Here is a 24,719-nt window from a genome sequence, read left to right on the forward strand (position 1 = left end):
TTACAACATAATTACATATGAACCAAATTATTTCTATTTTACTAATGTAAGTTAATCCCTAACTAACTACATTTCAGCACCTAGAAAATTTAAGTTTGCAATGTTAATTTTTCAGGTTATTTTTAAATTAATAAGCAGCAAGGATGTGGCTAATAACTGTTGACACATGATGGTTATATGGGAGTTTATTACATTATTCATTCTACTTTCGTACGTTTGAAATTCTAACAAAATGTAAAAAGGAAAAAATAGGAAATGGACCTACCCAATAAGGTAGTATAACGAATAAATTTATAAGCTGAGACTTTGACACTCTGTTTCTAAGGAATATCAATCTACAAACTTGCTCAGATTTAATTCAGGTAACCCTTGGGTTGCCCTGTTCAACTATAATGGAAGGTTTAAAGGTCTTTAACAAATACATAGGGACAGGAGAAATTAATTCATAAACAGAAAGCAAAACTTCTCAAAGGATAACATAAAAATACAATTAGTTAAGTGCGCTTCACTGCCTCTTCAACAGTCAACTACTTTTCAACCAACAAAGAGAACACAAAATATCTACCTACCTGGCAGTGATTTTCATTTCTTAATTGTTTAATTCACACTGGCAATTTTCCTAGCAAGCTTAATATGCTATCTCTATAACAGACACCGTTCTGCCTTCTTTGAAACATGAACTACAAGTGTTGTCTGAAGTAAGTTTACAGGCAGTTGGATTTCAAAACAGTGCATGGCCTCAAAGTCAATTTTCCTTAATTCCAAAAAGTTAGTTTCAAAAAATTTATTAAAACAAAGTATTCTCTCTCTAGGCCTTTTAACCATTAGAAGCAGTACCTACCTAAACTGTAAGGTCCATAGCACTGTGTAATTTTAGAACTGGAAGGGAATTTACACATCACGTAGTCTAGTGGTTTACAAATACTATCATCAGGAAGAAAAATCGATGACATAATTTATATATGCGAGCACACTCTCACTTTTTTTTTTAAATGTATCTTACTGCATATGGAACATTTTGCCTTGTTAGTATTCTGTCACAAAGGACATACTGTCTTGTATTTTATATTTAATCACTTTTAGAATGTGAGTATACATTTGGATAGGATTAAAACTATGGGTGCAATTTGGAACTTTATGTTTTCTAATAATAGAGCCTTACATAATATACAGAATCCTGACACCTTCAGAGTGATCTCAAATCATCTCATTATATTTCACTGTCTAGTCAATTTGAAGCAATAGTTGGGTGTAACAATAATATAAATCAAGACAAAGCAAAGGGAAGCAAAGCATATCCAAATTGACATACTTCTGGAAAAAACCATAAAGCGTACCCTAAGTTTCCAGTAAATAAGATTATTTAGAAAGAAAGTTAGTCTTTTTTTTTTTTAGAAGGTTAGTCTTAAAACATTCCATAATTGTTTCCAGAAATGCAAAAGAATACCATTCAGTACTTTTTAGTACAAGGAACTTAACACAATATTTTTCCATCAAAGCCAGCCACAGCTTTAACGAAGAGATAAGACTAGGTTTTTTAAATTTGAAACACAACGAAAACGAGAAACAAAACAAAAAAAACAGTAGATGTGTGAGGAACATCAAATAAATCTACCACTGACTTACTGTATGCAAATAAATGTAGATAACTAGGGGAATACTTTAAGTATTTAGTAAACCCCCATTTCCACACAGACCAATTAAAAGTTCTCAACAATGACGAAAAAGTAACCTCAAGTTAATTAAGTTTGATTAATAAACGTCTATTTTTGCATATACACAAAAGTAAGCAACAACAAAAAAATTAGGCCTACTTTCAATTTTAGACGACATAGTAAACTGGAATTGTACAAATCCTGACTCTTGAATAAACCTGAAAACCATACAATTTACTTGTGTATTCAAGTTTTTAATGTAAATATCAATACCTTTGGAATAATGTTTTTACATAGGATCAGTACAGTATTTTACTTTAAATTCAGTGAGAAGTTTACTTCTATATATATAAGCCTATAAAATGCAACAGTTTATATTCAACTAGTTTTACTGGAGAAGTTTCCTGCTTTCACAAAGCTAATCCTCACCAACTAAAATTAGGAATTCCGGGGGAAAAAAAATCCACAAGAACCTCACAATTTAAAAATGCATTATCTAAGGTGCTTAAAATTAAGCTCCATATCACCAATGGCATTTATAAAAATTCATGTAAAATGATAGTGTTTTGTTTAAAGAGGAACACTGAAAGCAAGGCCGACTGTTCACAGGCAGCGATTTTGCATCATTACATATTTTAATTTTGATGTTCGGATATACTTTAGAGGACCCTGGTCTATTTATTCTTTCTAACAGATTCTATTTTTCCAGATGCTTGTCAAAGGAAGATTCATTCCTCATTCTCGCTTCCTGTTTTTCTCCTTGTACAATTACTATAGCCTTTCTTCTGTCTTTTCTCTTAGAACTTCATTCTCTACTTCTGATCCTGTCCAGACTGTGCTCACTGTAAACAAACTGAATAGACTGCCTCAGAAATTTTTTCACACAATTCACTTCTTCCAAAATTTCTTTGCATAATTTTATTCAAGTTTTTATTGAACATCTCCTGTGTGATATCCAAAACAGTCTCATTCATTATTTTCCTACATGCTTCATTTGTATAGATATTAACACCTTATCTCCTTCCCAAATTGTCTTGAAAAAACACCTTTACATAGACCCAGCAAAATTTCAGATTTTAAATATGAAACATCTTACTCTGAAAAAGTAGCTCAAACTAAATAAATGAAAAACAATGTCCAAATTGACAGAGCACTTTTCTAATCGTATCCGGTATCTCTGCCAGCCCAGTTATTTACTTTTATTAAAAAAATTAAAATAAAGACAATACAATTACATTTTGTCTTTTATTAATGTCTAAAGGTATACTCCACAGGAGGAGAAAATGTTTCACATTAAAACTGTATTAATGAGAAAAATCAAGGGATTCCTTCAAGACAAAACAGTCTAATTTTTCATGAGGATCTGTATAACTCACACAAAGTCAGATCTGTAATGAACTTCAATCTTAATTTATGGTGAATGTTTGGACTGTAGGGCACATTTACATATAAATACTTTTATTGCCTTTTATTGTTTTAAACCTTGGTATACTAACACGTTAAGCTCTGTTATGTCTGACAACACAAAAACCTACCTGCATCTTTTTCTTATTTGGATCCAGGAATCTTGAAAAACAAAGACTAGAGCCCAGGAACACATCCTGATGTTGTAACATGGCCTTACCACCCTGGTCCCCTGACCAATTTCTCATGCCTGGGTGCTTCATTACATCAGTAGTGACACTGTTGTCAGTTGCCTGAGAGTCTGGAGGCTTATGATCTCCTTAGGAAATGCTAATAAATTCCAAGGCAAATAGTTTCTTCTGGTCATTTAAAATCTTATTTGGACTAATTATGTTAAGATTTGCTGCTTGATATTTGGCATGTCATTTGTGCCACAGCTGCTATAGATAACACGTCTTCCATTGCTCATTTTAGTTCACCCAAAGGAAAGATGCACTATCAATAGCAAACGTCTAAAAACATACTCAGGGAGAGAAACTGCCAAACCACTGAAGCAAACAGCACTTGACAGAAAAGAAAAAGATTCATGAATCATCTAATGCAAATACTGGCACTGTTACAAAGCACAATGTTCACAACTATCTAGTATCACCCAAGCAAAATGGTTTCTTAAAATTTAGATCATTAATAAACTCATTTTAGATCATTCGACTCATCTTCTCCCCCTAAACAGTGTTAATTGTCTATTTTTATATTTTCAGTATGAATATATTACATTTTTACACTTCACATTCATTCATCAGTTAACATCTCCAACACTTCACTGTGTGCCAGGCACTACATTCTATTTCTCTTATTCACAACAATGAGATGCTATGAAAAGGTGCTACCTAGCCATGAAAAGATATTTAGTTCACTGAAAGAGAAAGAAAACCATGAAACCTCCCAGACAATTAAATGGAAGTATGAACTTCCTCATCAGAATCTATCATTGCAGAGGCAGCACAGCTGGTCACTTCTATAAAAAAGTTACATAAGCAAAAAGCACAAATCTGGGGCCTTCAAATGGCCTACTTAACTTTTTTCAAGATGACAGTGAGCAGCATTAACAATTAAATGCTTGATATATACATGAAGAAAAATAATTAATAATGGTATTTTTAAAGGATAATAATAGTAATAGATAACATTTACTCACTATAGTAAGCAAACATTTAGTACATATAGTATTGTTATGCTACATATAGTAATGTAGCATATGTTACATACAGTAACATATGTTACATATAGTAACAAGTGTTACATATAGTAAAAACTTACTCCCTACTGAGACTCACTATATACCAGGCAGAAACCTAAGTGCTTTATGGTCATTGTCTCATTTAATTCTCACATCATCCCTAGGGGATGGGCATTATTATAAACCCCATTTTACAGATGATAAAACTGACACTTGGAAGTATTAAGCATCTTACTCAAAGTCACTCAGCTACCAAGAGATGGGACTCAAACCCAGGTCTATCAGGATCCAGAGTCTGTGCTCTTGATCATCATATAATACTGTCTGGTTTATACTTATTCAATTCTAATTTCACTCTAAAGCTTTCAAAGTCTTACCAGGAAGTTTATATTTTAGGACAGTTTTCTTCCTTTAAAATGACACGTTAAAGAGGATTTTACTTGAAACTATGGTCCTACAAGTCTAACTGTTTGTATGGGAAACAAATTCTATCTGAATGAAAAACCCTGAATCTCTATGGTAATGGGTCACAGCTAAAAGAGACCTTGAGAGTCATCTAGTCCAAATTCTTCATTTTAGGAATAACGAAAAACATCTATACTCAGTCTAAACTACCACATAATCCAGAAATACTTCGGTTTGGGGACGTTTTTTAAAAAGTCATCATTTTAAATAGATAATCCAACTTTTCAAGATCATCCAGAGCATAGTATCCATTTCTGAAAAACACTATAAGAAAATACAAACTCCATGACATGAGGTCAGACGATTGTAGAGCTATTACCAATTGAAAGCTTTCATCTTACAGACATGCTATAAAAAGCTATAAAATGGCATCCTTACCTACATGGACTCAAACTCAAAAAAATAGCCATTTCTTCCTTGAATTAAATTTACATTCATTTGGGTCAACTACAAGCTCAGCTTCACTTCACCAGTCATGTCATGTGACTGAATTCAAGCTCATTTCAAGGAAAAGGCTGCACTATGCTGTATTTAGAACACATATCACTGAGAATAGCCAGATGAGTCTTTGTAGGCCCATCCAAAAACCTTGCTTTAGTTGCTAAGAAACTACAATTTCACTGTATTATAAATTTTTGAAGAAGCTATGCCAGCACAGAGATTGAACATGTTGAGATCAAAAATCTCTCACCTATTGTGCCAAATGAAACCTTGCTTTTTACACAAATTGAATAGCTGAAATTAGTATTAGGCTTAAGTCATATTGTTAACACAGACTAAAAACTGATAAGACAAATCAAACTAACTCTACCTTGCCTTCCTTAGTGGCCTCATGCTTTGGAGGAAAATAGGGAAAATACCCAATATGCTTCGTATATTCAATGCTAGAGACAGAAAAATGTTTCCTTCCTGACCCCTGCAGTGATAATTCAAGGCCATGAAGCATACATAAGATTTTATTTATACAATTTGGTATGACACTTACATTTAACTGATGCTTTTTCGATCTTTACTGATATATTTTCACTGTAATCTTCAGCATTTTAAGCCTAGATTCTCCTTAGAATGCTTAACTCCATTCGTTTTTGTTTTTTTTTTAATGAAAGCCATTTTAATTTCAGCTATTCCAACAAGAGTAATTTTAAATTGTTCTAGCATAACAAACAACAAAGAAACACCGAAGAATTAACAAAAGAATTTATAGTTCACTCTTCAGTACAGTCATGTATGAGTTCACCCTCATAAATTTTTTCCTATAAAAATATTTTTTAAACCTCTTAAAGGTTGTTTCCACAAGAGCGGAAACGGGTTCACAATACTTCTAATCTCATCTCTGAAAGATCAATTCAGCAGCTGAATTGTAACACATACCTTTAACAATCGGAATCTTTTTTGTCTAGATCCCCCCTCACCATACTTCCCCACCATTTCTCCATCTTCTCTAAACAGCTTCAGTTCAAAACCCAATTCTCTCCTTTCCAGTGTATCCTGCACATATCCCAGGGACTACTTTTATGTTCCTCAGAAATAATGTCTCTTCTGTCTTGAAACTTTTCGATCTTAAAAACCCACTTCCTCCATCTCTCTCTCTCTCCAGTGACTGCTCTCAATCCCACCACTGCAGTTTCAGCTGTGTGTCCCTGCCTTCCCAGAGGCCCCAACCAATATCAAACAGCACTTGCCAAAACTCTGCTCCTCCCTTCCCTAATATATCCTCCACACTGCAAACCAACATTACACCCCCGGCTTCCTGCATTTTACTCCCTTCCCTTATTTTCTGTCTTACCCCACCCCCATCTCTATAGCCAGAAACCCTTATTTCTATAATAAATAATTCCCCCTACCTCAGTTTCAACCCTTTCTCCCCATCCTCTTCTCCTTTTTCCTCTCCTTATTTAGAAACTCCTTCTTGCTCTCCCAACCACTACCCTAGAATGCCCAACACTCCACCCTCCTTAGTAAGCCCAGTTCTCTTCCCTCATCTCGTTTAGAGCCACTGCTGCTCCTCTTTCCAGATCCCCTACTGCAGTCAACCCACTATCTTGGCTTTCCACCCACCTTCTCTCCACCTCCACAGCCAAGGCTCCCTGATTCTTTACCCCCTCCTTAAGGCTCTAGTACTCTGCTCAGTATTCTTCAGTACTCCCTTCCCCCCACGTCTCTCTTATTTTTAACGATATCACCAGTCTTACGGGGCCCCAGTAGAACCCTGGACGACCCCAGTGACCCCAGTGTTCTCTTGGGGAGCCTGACACCACTCTCCGTCACCTTAAACACAAATGCCTGTCTTGTGCCGCCTTTAAACGCTGCGCCCCCTCCTCGCCGCCCCCGCTACGCCAGCTCCTCACGTCGGCTTCCTTGGGGTCCCCTCCCCGACTCGGAGCGACAAGCCCCAAGACGTGGAGCCTCTAAGTCAACAACACCTCAGGCTCTTATCGGACGCCCCCACCTCTCGGATAGGCACCTCCGGTTCTCACACCAGCGCCTCTTCGAACTCCCGACCGGCATCTGCTCGTCTCGGGCCCGCAGCCCTCCAGACTCCGATTGCCGGCCCCCCTCCCCTGGCTCCACCACCTCCTCGGGCCCCGAACGGCCCTCTCCGGCCGCCAGCTTCCCTCAGCCCCCGCCCGGCCCGCCCCCGGCGCCCCGCTTACCGTTCTGAGCGGCGCCTGGCCCTGGGAGGAGGGAGCCAGAGACCAGCAACAGCGAGAGGGCCAGGGCGCTGGGGAGCGACGAGCCCGACATTCTCCCTGCAGAAGACCGAACAGCGAACGGGCCGAGGCCGGAGCCGGGGCCGGGGAAGGGAGGGGAGGGAGGGAGGGGGCGGGCGAGCGCTCGAGGGAGAGAGCGAGGGAGGCAGCCGTGGCTCGGCTCCGTCCTTCCCCGTCCTCCTACCGCCGCAGCGCCCAAGCCTCGCGAGACCTTCGCTCCCGGCCGTGGGCGGCTGAGGAGCAACGGCGTCAAGGCTCGCGAGAAGAGGCGGTCTCAATCGATCCTCCTGCCCCTCGGACTCCGCGTTCCCGCCCCTGCAGAGGCTGATTGGCCTAGCGCGAGATAGGTCACGTGCCAGGGACGCCTCTGGCCACGTGACGGGGAGAGGCGGAGCTCCTGTTCTCGGCCCTGGGGAAGAGAGAAGTCTGCGTTCTGCTTATTCCTCTGTGAATGCGGGGAGCGCACATAAATAAGAGGAAGCTTTGGGAATATATTTCTCCGCCCATCCTGCCTTTCAGTTGTTGGAGCTCTTGGCTGAAAAATTTAATGCAACACGGGCTCTTTTAAGCCTTCCTCTCATTGTTCCCTATCAAAGTCCTGCTGTTTCTTCCTTCTGGACTTTGACCTTAGACCCTCTACTGGCATGTGGCTTCAGCCTCCCATTTTAACCCCGTGTATTAACCTTCTAGGCTAAATGATGCACTCCCCGTGCCTGGTATTACCTTGTGCTTTACTGCCTCTACATCTGCTCCCTCAGCGTGGAACGTCCTCCTTTTCCTCGCCCTTCTATTCCCCCTCCCCCATTTTGGCCTTATTTTAGCTACTTAGAATCTCAGGCCTGAAGTTCAACTAGACTAATTGTTAGTTAGACAATCTAGGCACTAAATTCTACAAGGAAGTAATCTTATATGAAGAATCTTCAGAAGCATTTTTGTGCAGCGAACATTCATTGAGTACCTACTGTGTACCAGGTTTTCACATCCGATGTGAAACCTGCATGAAAAAGTGGTCCCCACTCTCACAAAGTTCACAGCCTAGTTTATCAGAGGAGGGAGGAAGAGGACAAATGACTGCATAGCAAAACGACCCATAGGAAAGGAGCCAGCTGAGTGCTCCGGCAATGTGGTCACAACTGTTTGCATGGAAGTTTGGGAAATGCCCTTTTTCAGGGTATTTTTGGTACTACCCTGAGCGCCGTCAATCCTTGGTTGGCAAAGGATTTCTGTGGCTTAGCTCATCGCTGACTCAGAACAGACATCTTGGGGAGTGTCTGCGGAGTGAAACTGAGAGGAATCAAGTAAGTAGTCCTGGTGACCTGACTCAATTCGAAGAGAAAACTTGAAGAACCTAGAAGAAGGAGCATTCACCATGACCCTCACACTCTCAAGCTAAAGTGGACTCAAGCTTTCAACATGAACCAGATAGCTGATGGTTCCAGACTGAGCTTTCTAGCAAACTACAGCTATGGCATGTTGTTGATTGAAATGAAACTACATCCTTCAAGACTTCAGGTGTGTGAGTGACAAAAAGGTTGGCATGTATCTTTGGACAAAGGCCATTCTGCAGACAGCTCTGGATGGAGGGCTACAGGGCTGCCTGTGGTGGGACCAAGATTTTCAGCTGATGGAAGCTTCAGTCGGATGCAGCCATCCTGCCTCATCATCAAAATCCCCATTTGGTTAGGGGTCCTTACAACAAGGAGTCCTTACAAAGTGATTGTGCTCATTTAGTGGATAGGGAAGCTGAGGCTGAGAGAAGCATAAATTACCCAGGGTCTGAATGGTTTTGGTAATCATTAATACCAAAAACTTTGGTTTGCCTCCTTCTAGGCTCATGGCAGGAGTGCCTTTCCTTGTCCTCTTGAAGTTGGGAGTGGCATGTGACTTGCTTCCACCAGGCCAGTGAAAAGTGACATGCATCATTTTCAAGCAGAAGCATTTCATGTCAGTTGCAGAAACCATAGCATACTCTTTTCCCTGCATGGTGATCAGTGATTATGATCACTGGCATGTGTCAAAATGAAGCCTGGGTCCCTAAGTTAGCACGATAAGCCCAGGCCCACCATGTACAATTGGTAGTGTCTGTTGACTTAAGCTACTGAGATTCAGAGGTGTTTTCTCCTGCATAACTTGTACTATTCTGGTTAGGGGTAAGATGAAATTCAACTCCATCCCACTACTACCACCACCATCTACTAGCTGTGGCTTGGACAAGTGACCTGTCTCTCTGGATCCTATTTATCTGTCAAATGATGCTAATGATAGTACATACTCAACTCATAAGATTATAAGAGCAATAAATGAGTAAATGTATGTACAATGTTTAGATCAGTTTCTATTTCATGTAGACGCTCGAATGTTGATGATAATGATAATAAATACTGTTGCTGCTGCTGCAACTTTAACTCCAGCACTGTGCTCTTCCCACTACGTCATGCTTCTTACAAAAAGTGATTCAGGAAGAAAATTTTAAGTACAATGTTACCATCAACTCTCAAAACCTGCAGTTATGAGGAATCTTTTTACCTAGAAGAAAACGTCCTCAAATCCCATGTGCTAGTAGCTGTACTTTTAGACCCCCTTTTAGGGGAAAACCAAAACCTCATATAACTCAGTAACTTCTTTAAAGGAACCTAAGAATTTAAATTTTTTCTCTTTTTTAAGGTTTACATGCACTTAAAAATCTCTCTACAGTTAAGTGCAGCTGTGCGGGAGGATGGCTGAGCTCCTTGTAATATCTCATAAGATCCCTTAGAGGTCCTCAGTGGTCAGGCGGAGACACATTTTCCTGGCCTCCAGGGACTGCTTGGAGGTCTGGCTTTCCAGTATTGATAGTGCCTCCTGGTGGCAAGACCTGTAATAAAGCATTCCCAATTGAAAGGCTTTCCTGTGTGGGTTGGTTGGTTGGTTGGTTGGTTGATTTGTTGGTGTGGTTCATTGTCTTTGGAAGGATGCCAGTGAAGATGATAGTAGTGTTAATAGAGTTGACTTTGAACTACCTTATGGTTTCCCTACTCCCTCCTCTGCAAACATCTGCTCCTTTGAAGTTCTTTCCATTCAGATATACCACCCTGCTCATCTTGATTGCTGTCATCTGACCCACCAACATAATTTTTTTCCCTGCTCCTTCCAACTCTTAGCACCATCCTTGAACTCTATGGGTGACTTCAGCATCCATGTTGATGATCTAGTCAATACCCTAGTCTCTCATCTCCAAAAACCTACTCAACTGAGCCACCCTTTCCAAGGTTACACTCTCAACACCTTAATCACCCATAAAAGGCTCCATCTTAGGAATATGAAAATACAATACCTCACTGTCCATTTACCCTCCTATCCTTTCAGTTCCATGTGCTAGGACCCCATTTGCTGTGATTCTTCAACCTCATTGAGACCTCTAATCCATTAATCCCACAAATTCTCATTGTCCATTCCTCATTTCCTTTCTGGTCCAGTTTAGAGCCCAAGATTCATCATTATAATCGTTTCCTTACCCACCTCTATCTCTGATATACTTTCCTGGAGAAACCACAACCTAGTTAAGCACTACACTCTGAGATGAAGTTTCACGCCCTGCACCTGAGCAGCTGAATGTTGCCCGAGAAAAAAATCACACAGACAGGCTGAATGACATCATTTTAAATTCATGGTCTCAAACCTCAAATCTCAAACCTCAAAACTCAACACCACCCAGCAACCCTACTCTTTCATATGAGGTAAACATGAATTTGCAATTGCGATGGTCACATGCAAGAAATGCTCATTTCTTTCACTTCTTTAAATCAGATTTAATCCATTCTGAGCACCTTTTGGCCAAGATGACAAGAAATTCAACTTTGGTCATTATGAGCCTCCCTCCCTACTTCCCAGAGTAATATGAAATTCCAAGGGTTTTATGCAGTCCAGGACATTACTGGTTGTTTGGTCTGGACTTTTTTTTTTTTTTTTTAAGTTCACTCTGGTTGCTGCTGGTGTGTGCATGGCCCAGACCCACATGATCCCTTGAAGGTGAATGGTTTGGTGCTTCCCACCACCTCCCTCACCAGCCTCACCCTACACCCCACTCGGTTTCTGCTCTTTGTGATTGCTGTGCTCCTTCTCACCTTGGAGCTTTGCACATTCTGTTCTCTTCGCCTAGAATGCTCAACCCCATCCTCTTTACCTGGTCTACTTCTCATCCTTCAGATGTCAGCTTCAAATCGTCCCTCCTTAATATGAAAATTAAAACCATAACGAGATACCACTTCACGAACACATGCAATTTAATAATTAAAAAAAAAACCTGACAATACCAAATATTGGTGGGGATGGAAAGCAACTGCAACCCCCATACACTGCTGGTATGCATATAAAAATGGCAGAACTACTTTGGAGAACGATTTGACAGCTTCTCATAAAGTATATGTATCTAATCTGTGACCAGGAATTCTACTCTTGTATCCCCACTGCCCAAGAGAAATGAAAACATATTTCCACAAAATAATTTATACAGGAGTGTTCATAGAGCTTTATTCATAATACCCAGAACAGGAAACAATCCAAATATTCATCAACAGGTGAATGGATAAACAAACTATGGTATATTCATACAATGGAGTACCACTCAGCAATAAAAAAAAAATGAACTGCTGATACATGCAATAAAAAAATGAACTACTGTTACATGCAATAATATGGATGAATTCAGAAGCATAATGCTTCTGAGAAGTGAGAAAGAGAAGTGAGAAAGAAGAGAAAGGAGTGAGAAAGAAGTGAGAAAGAAGTGAGATGCCCCCAAAAAAGTATGTACTATATGATTCTACTTATATAAATTTTTACAATAGGCAAAACTAATATATGTTGATAGAAATCAGATCAGTTTCAGTGTTTTCCTGGGAGACTGACTAGAAAGGGTCATGTTGGAATTTTCTAGTTATGGAAACTTTCTATATCTTGATCTGGGTGATGGTTAACATTGGGTGTACATTTGTCATTGAAATTATACCTCAATTAAAAATGTGCAAAACAAAACCGTCCCATTGTCAAGGAAGAGTTTTCTGGGGTCCATAACTCAATTAAGCCTTGCTATTGTATACACTTATTGCTCCATTTTCCTTTCTTTGATATCACTTGTCACAGTTGGGATTTTACTTTTATTTATGTGGTTATCTGACTCACATCTGGCTCCTTTTCTAGACCTCCAGGAGGAGGAATCCATGACCGACTTGTTCACCACTGAATATCCAGTGCCTAACACAGTATTTGGCATGCAGGGGGTATTTAGTGAATAGCTCCTGAGGGAATAAATGAGTCACACAGCTGGACCCAGAATCTGAGACTCCTGACTCTCAGTCCAGTCCTCGTTCCACTCTACCATCCCAAGGAGACTCTAGCAATTGCCAATGATAGATGACCAGCCCTCAGTGCTTCCTTTCTCTGTACCGTTAAAAATTGTTATCAAGCCTTGTATGATGGGTTAATTTAACATATCTCCATATCCAGTCTCCCCATCTAGAATAACCTCATTATAACAACCTCTCCTCATTATAACAACCTCTTATATTTCACAGCTTTTCACAACTTACAAAGCGTTTTCACATTAGATATCCCATTATTTCACTTGATCACCAAAACTCCATTTCATAAACAAGATAATGGAGGCTCAGAAAGGAGAATGACTTATTCAAGATCCTCAATTGGCAGGTAATAAAACCAAATAGAATTTGAACCCAAGTCCTTTGGACTGCAAAGGGAAAATGCTGAGGGTGGCTGTCATCATCTTGAGGAAGACAGTCTCCTAAGATGACCCTCTTCAAACAGCATGAATCATATCTGAAGATGAAGCAATCGCCTTGGGCAGGGTCTGCTGAGGTTGGTATAAGAATGGCTCATCTCCTGGCCAGGAGTTTGGAGTGCTCATCATTTCTTCAGAAAGCGCTTTGGGTACCATCTCTACTATGACAGCCAGTGCAGGGATAGGACAGGGCAACTTAACAGACAAGTCAGGCTTGTGTTAGAGTCAGGCTTGTGGGCTTTTAGGGGCTAATATCAATATATAACTGCCTTTTAATCCCTGCTCAAGTATAGACACAACTGAGACAGACATAGGAGTCTGCATCCCCCTTTATTTTATATATATAAAATATATGTGTACATATTTATATATAATTATGCATATAATATATATGTATATAAAATCTCTGGGGCTGTATAATAGTATATATATATATATATATATATATATATATATATATATATATCTCCAGGACCCATCTTCAGAGATTTCGACTTAATTGATCTGTGGAGAGGCCCAGCATGTGTTGCAGTGTAATGCACTCTAATGTGCTGTAATGCCCTGCTTCTCAAACTTTGATGCCCATTAGGTCACCTGGGAACTTAAAAAAAATCCCAATCCCTAGACTGCACCAATTAATTCAGAATCTCTGGAGGGGAGACCCAGGCATCAGTTTAGTTTTAAGACTCCTCAGGTGATTACAATATGCAGCTAAAATTAAGAACAGATGCTCAAATGCAATCAAAAAAATTTTGAGTATGCAGCAGAATGATAAAGAAGATTGTTAAAACACAGATATCTGGGCCCTACTGTGTTGGGGGGGCTGTAGCTGGCTTATTAAATTAAGAAATGCAGATTATGACCTGTGACTGAGGAGGCACAAGCCACCCACACAGGGGCAGCAGGCAGCTCCCTCAGCATCTGAGCTCCCACTACCCCAGGTAGTTTTGATTGAAGGCACAGTTTCAACATACTGATGCAAAGGAAGTAAAGTTACAAGGTTTAATACTCACAAATTCCAGAAACAGGGGGTGGGGGGTATGATGAGCTGGAGGAAGGGCAGTCCTCCATCTCAGGTCACAAGGGAGCAGGAGATAGAGAGCACGGCAGCAAGCACCTATTACATATAAGGTGATTGGGGTAGAGGTCGCTAACTTTTCTTGGGCTCAAATCTAAGTGGTTATTTTTTTTCTTATTAGTTATTTATTTTATACATATTAGCGTATATATGTCAGTCCCAATCTCCCCTCCCCCCTGCCACTTTCCCCCCTTGGTGTCCATATGTTTGTTCTCTACATCTGTGTCTCTATTTCTGCCTTGCAAACCTGTTCATCCGTACCATTTTTCTAGATTCCACATACATGCTTTAATATACGATATTTGTTTTTCTCTTTGACTTACTTCACTCAGTATGACAGTCTCTAGGTCTATCCACATCTCTACAAATGACCCAATTTCATTCCTTTTTATGGCTGAGTAATATTCCATTGTATATATGTACCACATTATTTTAAAAGGTGCCCTGGGAAAAGCAAAGTGGGAACTTGTGGCGGGCATCCTAAACTCAAGTCCTTATCTAAATGTCCAGACTCTGGGTGTGAGCACAGTTGTTATACTGTAAAATGCTTAGATGACAATTCAAAATAGCTGTTTTCTCATCACACCCACCCTCAGAGTCAGTAACGGGGGTGGGTCGCTGACAATTTGCATTTCTAACAAACTCGCAGGTGATGACAATTGATGCTCTTGGCTTGGAGACCACACTTTGAGACCAGTCCCTCCACAAAGCAAGGCAAAGAAATATTTCCTTCATCAGTTGACACAGCGATGAGGAAGGCCTGATGTGATAACTTTCATCCCTGAGGGTCCATGGGAAAATAATTATGCCCAAATCAGCCCAATTAGCCTACATGTTGTTTAAAAGAGGGTTAATAGGGCTTCCCTGGTGGTGCAGTGGTTAAGAATCTGCCTACCAATGCAGGGGACACAGGTTCATGCCCTGGTCCGGGAAGATCCCACATGCCATGGAGCAAATAAGCCCGTGCGCCACAACTACTGAGCCTGTGCTCTAGAGCCTGTGAGCCACAATTACTGAGCCCACATGCTACAACTACTGAAGCCCGTGTGCCTAGAGCCCGTGCTCCACAACAAGAGACGGCACTGCAATAAGAAGCTCACGCACCGTAAGGAAGAGTAGCCCCTGCTCGCCGCAACTAGAGAAATTCCACGCGCAGCAGCAAAGACCCAATACAGCCAAAAATAATAAAATAAATAAATTTATTAAAAAATGTAGAGGGTTAATAGGTTCTGATTTTAAAAGGGATAGAGTCTGCAACACTGTAGCTAGCATCAGAATGCCCAAGTTGCTTCTAGGTCGGTAATCTTCCCACCATTGGGAATGAGCTGGGAAACTCATTTCTGGTGTTACCATGTTAATGATTAATTATAGTTGTAACAGCGGTGTCTTCTTGGTATTGTCCCTTTCTCCTGAGAAATGTTCTGATCCACATGGCTCTAATCAGACCACTTTATTCTTGCGAGACCCTTTTCCCCTGTTTTGTTCAAGGGATGTCACCAGACTCCAGCCAGTCCACTCAGAAGCCCTGGGAAGTTTTTTGGATTAAAATTTAGGAAGGTCAGTCTCTCTCTCTTCAGTGATCTAAACTATGAGATATGAGACTTGAGGTGTCAGTGGCCAGAAGTCCTTCCATGTGCAAGAAACCAGTCTGCAGGGAGAGGATGAAGCTGACAAACAAGAAACAACGATGTTACCTTTCCAATGTGAGCTCTTCAAGGAGAGGCATTATTTACTGTTTTATTCCCCAATGTCTGGCATAGTATAAATGGCACAAAGAAGTGTGTCAGTAAATGTTGTAGACGGTTTTATTAAGGTATAATTAACCGACAACAACCTGCACATATTTAAACTGTACAATTCGATAACTTTTGACATATTTATACACTGGTGAAATCACCACCATTCGTCACCCCCAGAAGTTTCCATGTGCCCCTTTATAGTCTGTCCTCCCACCTCTCCCCACCTGCCCCCCAGCAACCACTGACCTCCTCTCTGTCACTGTAAGTTTGCTTCTTCTAGAGTTTTATATAAATGGAACTATACAATATGTATTATTTTTTGACTGCTACATAATTATTTCGAGATTCACCCATGTCGTTGTTGTGTGTCAATACTTCATTTTTTACTGTGAGTAGTATTTCATTGTATAGATAAATCACAATTGGTTTATCCATTCACCTGTTGATGAACTTTTGGGTTGTTGCCAGGTAATGCCTATTACAAATAAAGCTGCATGAACATTCATGCAAGACTTTGTATGGACATATGCTTTCATTTCTCTCGGGTAAATGCCTAGGTGTGGAATGATTGGGTCATATGGTAGGCATGTGATGAACTTTGAAGGAACGCCAAACTGCTTTCCAAAGCTACCACTACGTGGTATTTTTGTCAGGTACAAAATTCCAAATTGAAAGATTTTTTTCCAATTAATGAAAGATGTCATTGCATATGTTCTAGTTTGCATAGTTTCTGATGAGAAATCTGTAATTCTTGCTATTTGCCCTCTAAACATAATGTGTCTTTTTGTTTCTGGATGCTATTAAAATTTTCTCTTTATCACTGTTTTTTCCAGCAATTCAATTATAATCTGTGTTGCTGTTTGTGGCTTTGTTTTTTATACTTGGAGATCATTGAACTTCTTGGATCTATAGGTTTATATTTTCATCAAATTTGCAAAATAAGCCATTATTTCTTCTAATAAGTTTCTGTCCCTCCCCTCTGTGCAGCTCAAATTATACCTATTTTAGATCACTTATAGTGTCTCATAGGATTACTAGGCTCTGTTTATTTTTTCCCCCAGTCTTTTCTTTTCTCTATATGCTTCATTTTGGATAGCTTTTGTTGCTTTCTCTTCACATTTGCTGATCTCTTTTTTTTTTTTCTGCAGTGTTTAATCTGCTCTTAATCCAATCCTGGACAGATTTCATTTCAGATCACTGTGTTTTTCATCTCCAGAAGTTTCATTTGGATCTTTTTATATTTTTCATTTGTCTCTTTATTTTTATATTTTCCTTTCCATGTTGAACATATTTATAAGATTTAGAATAGCTATTTTAAGGTCCTTGCCTGCTAATTCCATCATCTCTGTCTTTTCTGGGTTTGTTTCCACTGATCAATTTTTCTCCTGGCTTTGTGTCATGTTTTCCTGCTAATTTGCATGCCCGGTCATTTTCATTGCATGCTTTACATGGTAACTTGTTGTATGTTGCATTTTGTTGTATTTCTTTTAAGAGTGTGGGCTTTGTTTTGGCATGAAGTTAAATTATTGTGGATCAGTTTGATTATTTTGAGGCTTGCTTTTCTGTGTTGTCATAGCATAAGAGCAGCTGTTTTCTCAGGTTTATTTAAACCTTTTATTAAGGTGTTCTCCTTCTGAGTATGAAGTCTTTTATACTCATATTACAGTCTTTTCACTCTGGCTGGTGGGAACAAGAACTAGTCCCAGCTGTGTGTGAGCTCCAGGAACTATTCAGCCTACTGTTTTCCAGTGGTTCTTTCCCCAACCTCCTGGAGTTTCATCCCAGTCATGTGCAGATTAAACTCAGCCAAAGACTAGATCCTTCTGCTGATCTCTAGAGCTTTCTGTTTGCACAGCTTCCTCCTTTCAGTATAGTGCCCCACAAATTCTAGCCATGACAGCCTCTCCAAATTCCAGTCTCTGTCTCCTCAACTTAGCAATACAAATTCTGGTTGGGTTCTTCCTCCCTGCACCCAGAAAACTTCCTCAAGGCAGTAAGCTGGGGCAATTTTAGGACTCACAATATTTGTTTCCCTTCTCTCAGTCCTGTGCTGTGTGTTCAACTCACATTTCCTTCTTTACAGGATCAATGATATGACCCTGAGATGCTTGAAAGAGTCCAGGTCAAATAGATTCTCTTTTGCTTCCTATTTGGACCATGGCTTTCTTATACAGATTCTTTCCTAGAATTTCTAATTACCTTCCTCTCTTGTTGAGAAAACAAATATGGCCATAGCACTAAGCTCTTCCAGCTTCTTATCTACCATTTTTGCTTGGAATCTACTCTACTTTTCTTGTGGAATACATTCTATCCTCTTGATCTGTTATTCTAATATGAAGTGGTTGGCTTCTAGATCTGTCACTGTGTGGTCTTAGTAAGACTCCTCTACCCTGGTGAACACTATAGGAAGTATTGTAGTGAACACTGGTAGATTACTCAAATCACATCCCACCCAGATAATCAATCTAGGTCAACAATGATAATCCCATTCACTTTGCTAGTGATTGGCTCAGAAATGTGACTCAATTCTGGGTAATGAGACACAAGATAATTAGCAAAGTGTTTCTGGTAAAGGTTTTCTTGTTCGTAAGAGGGAAGAAACACAGAAAACACAGCCCTTTTTCTTCTTTTGGACATTGTCATATGTAGATATTACACCTAAAATTGTAGGAGCCATATTGCTATCAGCTTGAGGCTGAAGCCAATGCTAAGAGATGACAGAAGACAGATATGGAAAGAACCTGGGCTCCAGATGGTGTCACAGAGTTAATGAATCAGCTAATTCTGGAACCCCTACATCTGGACTTTCCGTTTCCTTATTGCTTAAGCCAGTTTCTGTTTCTTAGAGACAAAATAATATTTTATATGGAAAACACTGTTGGATGGCTGTCCAATATTTTTTCTCCTTTTAAATAAATGTCAATATTTGTTTTGTTCTCCTATTACTACCTTTTCAGAGTAGGATATTCTTACTTTATAGATGCAGTTTGCCTGATTATCTTCAGGAACACTAATTCACTTAAGATTTTTCAAGTCCTGTTTCCTGAATTAACTTTGTTTCCTCTAGGGTTGAATGTCCTATTTGTTCATCTTGGTTCTCCCATGCAGTTGGTTTTCCTAATGTCTGATGATTCTTAATTGCCCATTTATATTTTGTAATGCAAGACTATGTGGATATATAGCTTATATTCATTCTCTTAATACTTAAGAGACTGACTTCTCTTCTTTATTGCAGGATTGATGAAAGGCTCTAGGTCAGGAACAGTCAGAAAAGCTCATACAGTGGCTAAAAAAAGGAAGACTTTAAAGGTGAGTCCTTTATTTTACTCATGAGTGGGCTGCATTTTAAATTTTCTTTCTTCTTTTCCTGCATTTATGTTGTGAATTTAAAGAATTGTCTTTGACCTAACCTGATTCTCTGATCCCAAGATCTGACTGAGAGTCCCCCTCAGGCAGATTTTCCAATTTGATTAGAGTGGTAATCATGGCTTTATCCTGAGGCCAAACATTGCAGCCAGCTGCTCTATATATAGAGGAGATGATGACTGGCTTAGTCCTCCAGGGCAGACCTTTAATTAGTTATCCATGGTCCACTTGTGCTCCCTGCCCTTGTTAACTCCTTGAAGCTCTTTGGGAAAAAGCAACTCTAATATATGTTTCAAATCTCTGCTATATTCGTTTAGGATGCAATTTGGTCTGCTGTGCTTTCTCCATCAATTTCATGTCATTTTCATTAATCGATCTTTGCTTTTGTGGACCTCTGGTGCATTGGATTGAATTAATCCTCAGTTCACAGTAATCAATTATCATCAGTCTACAGTGCTCCATTGTCATCATCATCATCATTATTGGTACTACTATTACTATTATTTATTTTGGTCTTCATGCACCATTTCAACTCTTATTCTTCTTTATAGAAAGAATGTATTTTTACTTCATGTATGTTTGTATTTTTAACTTATATAAATGGTACTAAAAGATTTGTTATTTTTTTTAGTCAACATTGTGTTTTAAATATATATCCACAATATTCTATAAATATACAATTAATACCTTAGAATGGAATCTGGTAGTCCATTATAATCCTCCACTACATTTATTTATTTATTTACTCTCTGGTGTTGGATACCTAGCTTACCTCCAACTCTATACTCCCACAAACACTTCATAGGGATTCTTATTTCCCCATATATTTCAACACTTGCTGTTTTTCTACTTTCTAATTTTTGCCCATCTGAGGGACATGAAGTAGTATTTCATTGTTTTAATTTCTATTTCCTGAGCATCTCTTCCTAGCTACATGTTAACCACTTGGATTTCCCCACCTGCAAATTGCCTGTTGGGATATACTAGATTATGCTACTTTAACAACCAAAAAATTTTGTTGCCTTAAAAAAAGAAATGTTTATCTTTTGTTCTTGCTACATGTCCATAGTGGCTTGTCAGAGGGGCTCTAGTTTTTAGCCACTCGGGGACCCAGGATGATGAAGCAGCCATAATCTTGGACACTGCCAGTCATTATCCCAGAGGAAAAAAGAACATGATGAATCATGCATTGGCTCTGGAGCTTCCACCCAGAAACGACACAAATCATTTCCACTCACATTTCATTGCCATAGCTAGTTACATGGCCACATTTAACTTCAAGAATATGGGAAAGTACAAGCCTACTGTCCAGAAGGAGGAGAACTGAAAATATTTGGTGAACAACCAACATCTGTCCTTCTAGTCAATAAATATTCAGTTGATTTTTTCCCTTCATAAAAAAAATACACCCCGAGATTTCCCTGGTGGTCCAGTGGTAAAGAATCCGCCTTCCAACGCAGGGGATGCGGGTTCCATCCCGGGTAGGGGAACTAAGATCCCACATGCTGCAGGGCAACTAAACCCATGCGCCACAACTGTTGAGCTTGTGCGCCACAACTACAGAGCCCACGCACCCTGAAGCCTGCGTGTCACAACTAGAGAGATAAAGCCCTCAGGCCACAGCTAGAAAGAAACCCAAGCAGACTGCATGCCTTAACAAAAATATCCCACATGCCTCAACAAAGGTCCTGTGTGCCGCAACTAAGTCCCAATGCAGCCAAAAAAAAAGGAAAATAAATAAATATTATTTTTATTTATTTTTTAAATTTATTATTTATTTTATTATTTATTTTATTTATTTATTAAGACAACCTCCTACCTAAGGGAGTTGTCTAAACATTGTAGGGGAAGGAAATTTTTTCCTTTTACTCTTCTAGGTTCTCTGCTGGGGCCCCTATAACAAAAGACAGATTAACAAGAGAAAAAAAACAGAAAGTTATTCACATGAATATTTCATATATACATGGAAGAAACTCAGGGAAGAGTAACTCAAGGAGGGTGCTTAGAACTCTGGTTTATATAGCATCTTCAACAAAGGACAATAAATTCATAGAAAAATGACAGGACAAAGGAAATATTATTTTAGGCTTCCATTTTCTTAGGCTTCCATGGACAAACTGTGGGAAGGTAAATATATAGGTAGATAATGGTAGATAGAGGCTAGTTAGTAAATTTGTTACGTAGATTCGTCTGGTGTTTCCAGGCTGATAGGGTCTAAAGTTACCTCTGGTGATTAACTTTTGTCCTTTCTAGTAGAGAAGGGAAGGGGGACACCTTTAAAAATTTATGTCCTGCTTTAAGGCAAATAGGAAGAGAGCAGGCAGCTTTTCTTTTATTTGCTTCTTCTCAGTTGACTTCAGCTCAATATAGTCCTTATGCCAAAGTGTCATATTTTGGGGTAACATATTTTGGTTTTCTGTATATTCCATGCAGTCATCCCCACCTTCTATCCCGAGGATGCATATATTCCTTGCTTTGACCCTGATTTCCTTCCCTGGGAGCAGCTACCTTGTGCTTTATCCTTTGCAACCCCTGGCTCTACTTTCTGGAAGACTGTTTACTCTTCATCATCCCCTTTGGCCTTATCTAATGTAGGCATTACCATATTTCCTGCCCATTGATGGTTGGGGACCCCGGAGTCCTTTAAAGGCTCAAAGGGTCACAGACTTTTAAAGTTTATACTTAAAATTGCTTTGGTAACATAATGCTCTTCAAAAACTTACTAGTCTTATTTATTTGATTCCAGTCAGTTCCGTATGACAGAGCTCATCCATAGTTATTTTCTAAATGAACTTCTTAGATTTGCTACATTTCTTTCCCATCCCATTCCCCCACCCCTTCCCTTTCACTTAGTTGCAGGTAGGTATTCAGTTTTTGTGGAAGACCTGCACATTTAGACTCTATCCCAAGATCTCTTTTGTCAAATTAAAAGGAATTACTGAATACCTCACCTTCAGCTGGACCCTCACTTTGAGACAGCGTAATCCATTCAAAAGTTTTTATCACTGGATGAAATAGCCACAAACTTGACTTGATCCTTGAAAAAAGGCTGAGATTTTAATCGGCCTTTGATCTTTCAAGCCCTTCTCACTTTTCCTTTCACTTGTTAGGGTCGAGAAGCAGTTATCACTTGCAACTGTGCAAGACCCCAGTTTTCTGGTCCCTCTCAATTTCCTTCCATTCCCGCTTGGAAATGTGCCAGTTATTTTCTGAACTTATTTCAAATGCAGTCAACAGAAACTAATGCTCGCTACTATCTTCTTCTCCCCTAGGGTTATTGCAGGTGGCAAGTTTATCCAATATTTTGCCACACATAACATGAATTGTTGTCCTTCCAACAACTGCTCACAGTTTTCTCACCACCTGATGACCAGCTCCTAATCACTGCCACAAATTTTAGATACTGTTCGGTAGGACCCCACTTCTCTATCAGTCAGGATAGACTAAATTATGCTAGGGTGACAGATGACCATGAAATCTTAACAGCTCAAACCTACAAAGGAGTATTTCTGGGTCACTGTGAGTCAGCAGGAGTCTCCACTTATCAGAGCCACTCAGAAACCCAGGCTAATGGAGTCACCACCATCGCTAACATTGCTTGTCACTACACCAAAGGGAAAAAAACGTGGTAAGCTGCACAGTGGCTCTGCTTCTGCAGAACCATTTAAGAACTTTAAGCTTCGGCTTAGAAGTGTCACTTCCACTGAAATTTCACCGACTAAGCAAGTTATATGGCACTTCTAACTTCATGGAGACAGGAAGGTGTAATCCTACCACATATCCAGGAGGAGAATCAGAGATATTGGGGGAATGGAACTAATGACTACCAGTCTCACATACTTTGTCCATTTTTATTGTGGCTCCTGTCATTTTCTTGTTACTTGTTAGAGTTCCTTGTAGGGTCTGGAAGGTATTGCTCCCTCATCAGTTTTCAGTGTTGAAATTATCTTCTCTCTGCCACTGATCTGTTAACTTTGTCTGTGGTGTCCTTCACTGAGCAGAAATTCTTTATGTTGATGTAGATCAAGTCATCAATTTTTTCCAGATGAAATTTTCTGCGTTGGGGGTCTTGTTTAAGAAATCCTTTCCCATCCCAAGGTCACAAGATGTGATCATATACTTTCTTCTGTTAACTCCATATTATACTTTTCACATTTAGATTTTATATATATCTAGAGTTCACATTTATTTATTTATTTATTTATGGCTGCATTGGGTCTTCATTGCGGTGTGCGGGCTTTCTCTAGTTGCGGCAAGCGGGGGCTACTCTTTGTTGCAGTGCATGGGCTTCTCATTGTGGTGGCTTCTCTTGTTGCTAAGCACGGGCTCTAGGCGCATGGGCTTCAGTAGCTGTGGCACGCGGTCTCAGTAGTTGTGGCTCATGGGCTCTAGAGCGCAGGCTCAGTAGTTGTGGTGCACGGGCTTAGTTGCTCTGCGGCAGGTGGGATCTTCCCGGATCAGGGCTTGAACCCATGTCCCCTTCATTGGCAGGTGGATTCTCAACCACTGCACCACCAGGGAAGTCTAAGTGTTCACTTTTTAAAAGGTGTAGAGATCTTTTATTGTAATCCTTACAATGAGCCAATATTCTCAATATCATCAACTATAAAATTCATTATTTTTCCTCTGATTTCTGATTCCATGTTTATCATATTTCAAGTTCATTAACATCTGTTTCTGTTCCATTGACCTATTTATTTGTTTCAACTCCAGTTCTACACTACTTTTAGCACTATGGTTTTGTAGAATGTGTTAATATATATTAGGGAGAATCTTTGCTTTTCTTCGAAGTTTTTTTAGTGATCAGTGATCTTCTATTCTTCCCTGTACATTTCAGAATCAATTTGTAAAGTTTCTAGATTACTTTTGATAGAAATTCTACTAAGAGTATCAATTAATTTGAAGGATAATTTACATCTTTGTGATGTTAAAATTTCCCATTTTTAACATGGTATATCTTTCCATATATCCTGGTCTTCATTTATGTCTTTTATTAGATATTTAAAGCTTTTCTAGTATATTCTTTGATAGGTTAATTTCTATATATTATATAGTTTCTATTGCTACTGTGAATGGTATCTGAGTTTACATTACATTTTCTGGTTGTTAATAAATGATGTAGAGGAAGGCTCTTGATTTTTTAATTTTGTTAATATTGCAACTGGGCTTACTAATCTAAAAAATTATCTGATATTCTCTTGAGTTTTCTCTTCATATGATCACATCTATCATTTGAAAATAATTACATTTTCTTCTCTTCTTCTCCAAACCTTAAATCTCTTTCCTCA

General features: G+C 39.4%; 1 protein-coding gene across 2 annotated transcripts in view; it reads right to left on the minus strand.

The window, feature by feature from the left end:
* NPTN (neuroplastin) overlaps positions 1-7,700 on the minus strand; it is a 55,749-nt gene extending 48,049 nt beyond the window's left edge. The window contains exon 1 of one of the 2 annotated variants that reach the window (XM_067752994.1): positions 7,419-7,696. In XM_067752994.1, the coding sequence (XP_067609095.1) occupies positions 7,419-7,509 (91 nt within the window). In that variant the 5' untranslated portion in view covers positions 7,510-7,696. Of the gene's footprint in view, positions 1-7,418 lie in introns of both variants that reach the window. The other variant, XM_067753002.1, reaches the window with a different exon arrangement.
* Positions 7,701-24,719: the final 17,019 nt, after the last annotated feature.

This window comes from Pseudorca crassidens, chromosome 1 (assembly GCF_039906515.1).
Source record: "Pseudorca crassidens isolate mPseCra1 chromosome 1, mPseCra1.hap1, whole genome shotgun sequence".
Lineage (NCBI taxonomy): Eukaryota > Metazoa > Chordata > Mammalia > Artiodactyla > Delphinidae > Pseudorca > Pseudorca crassidens.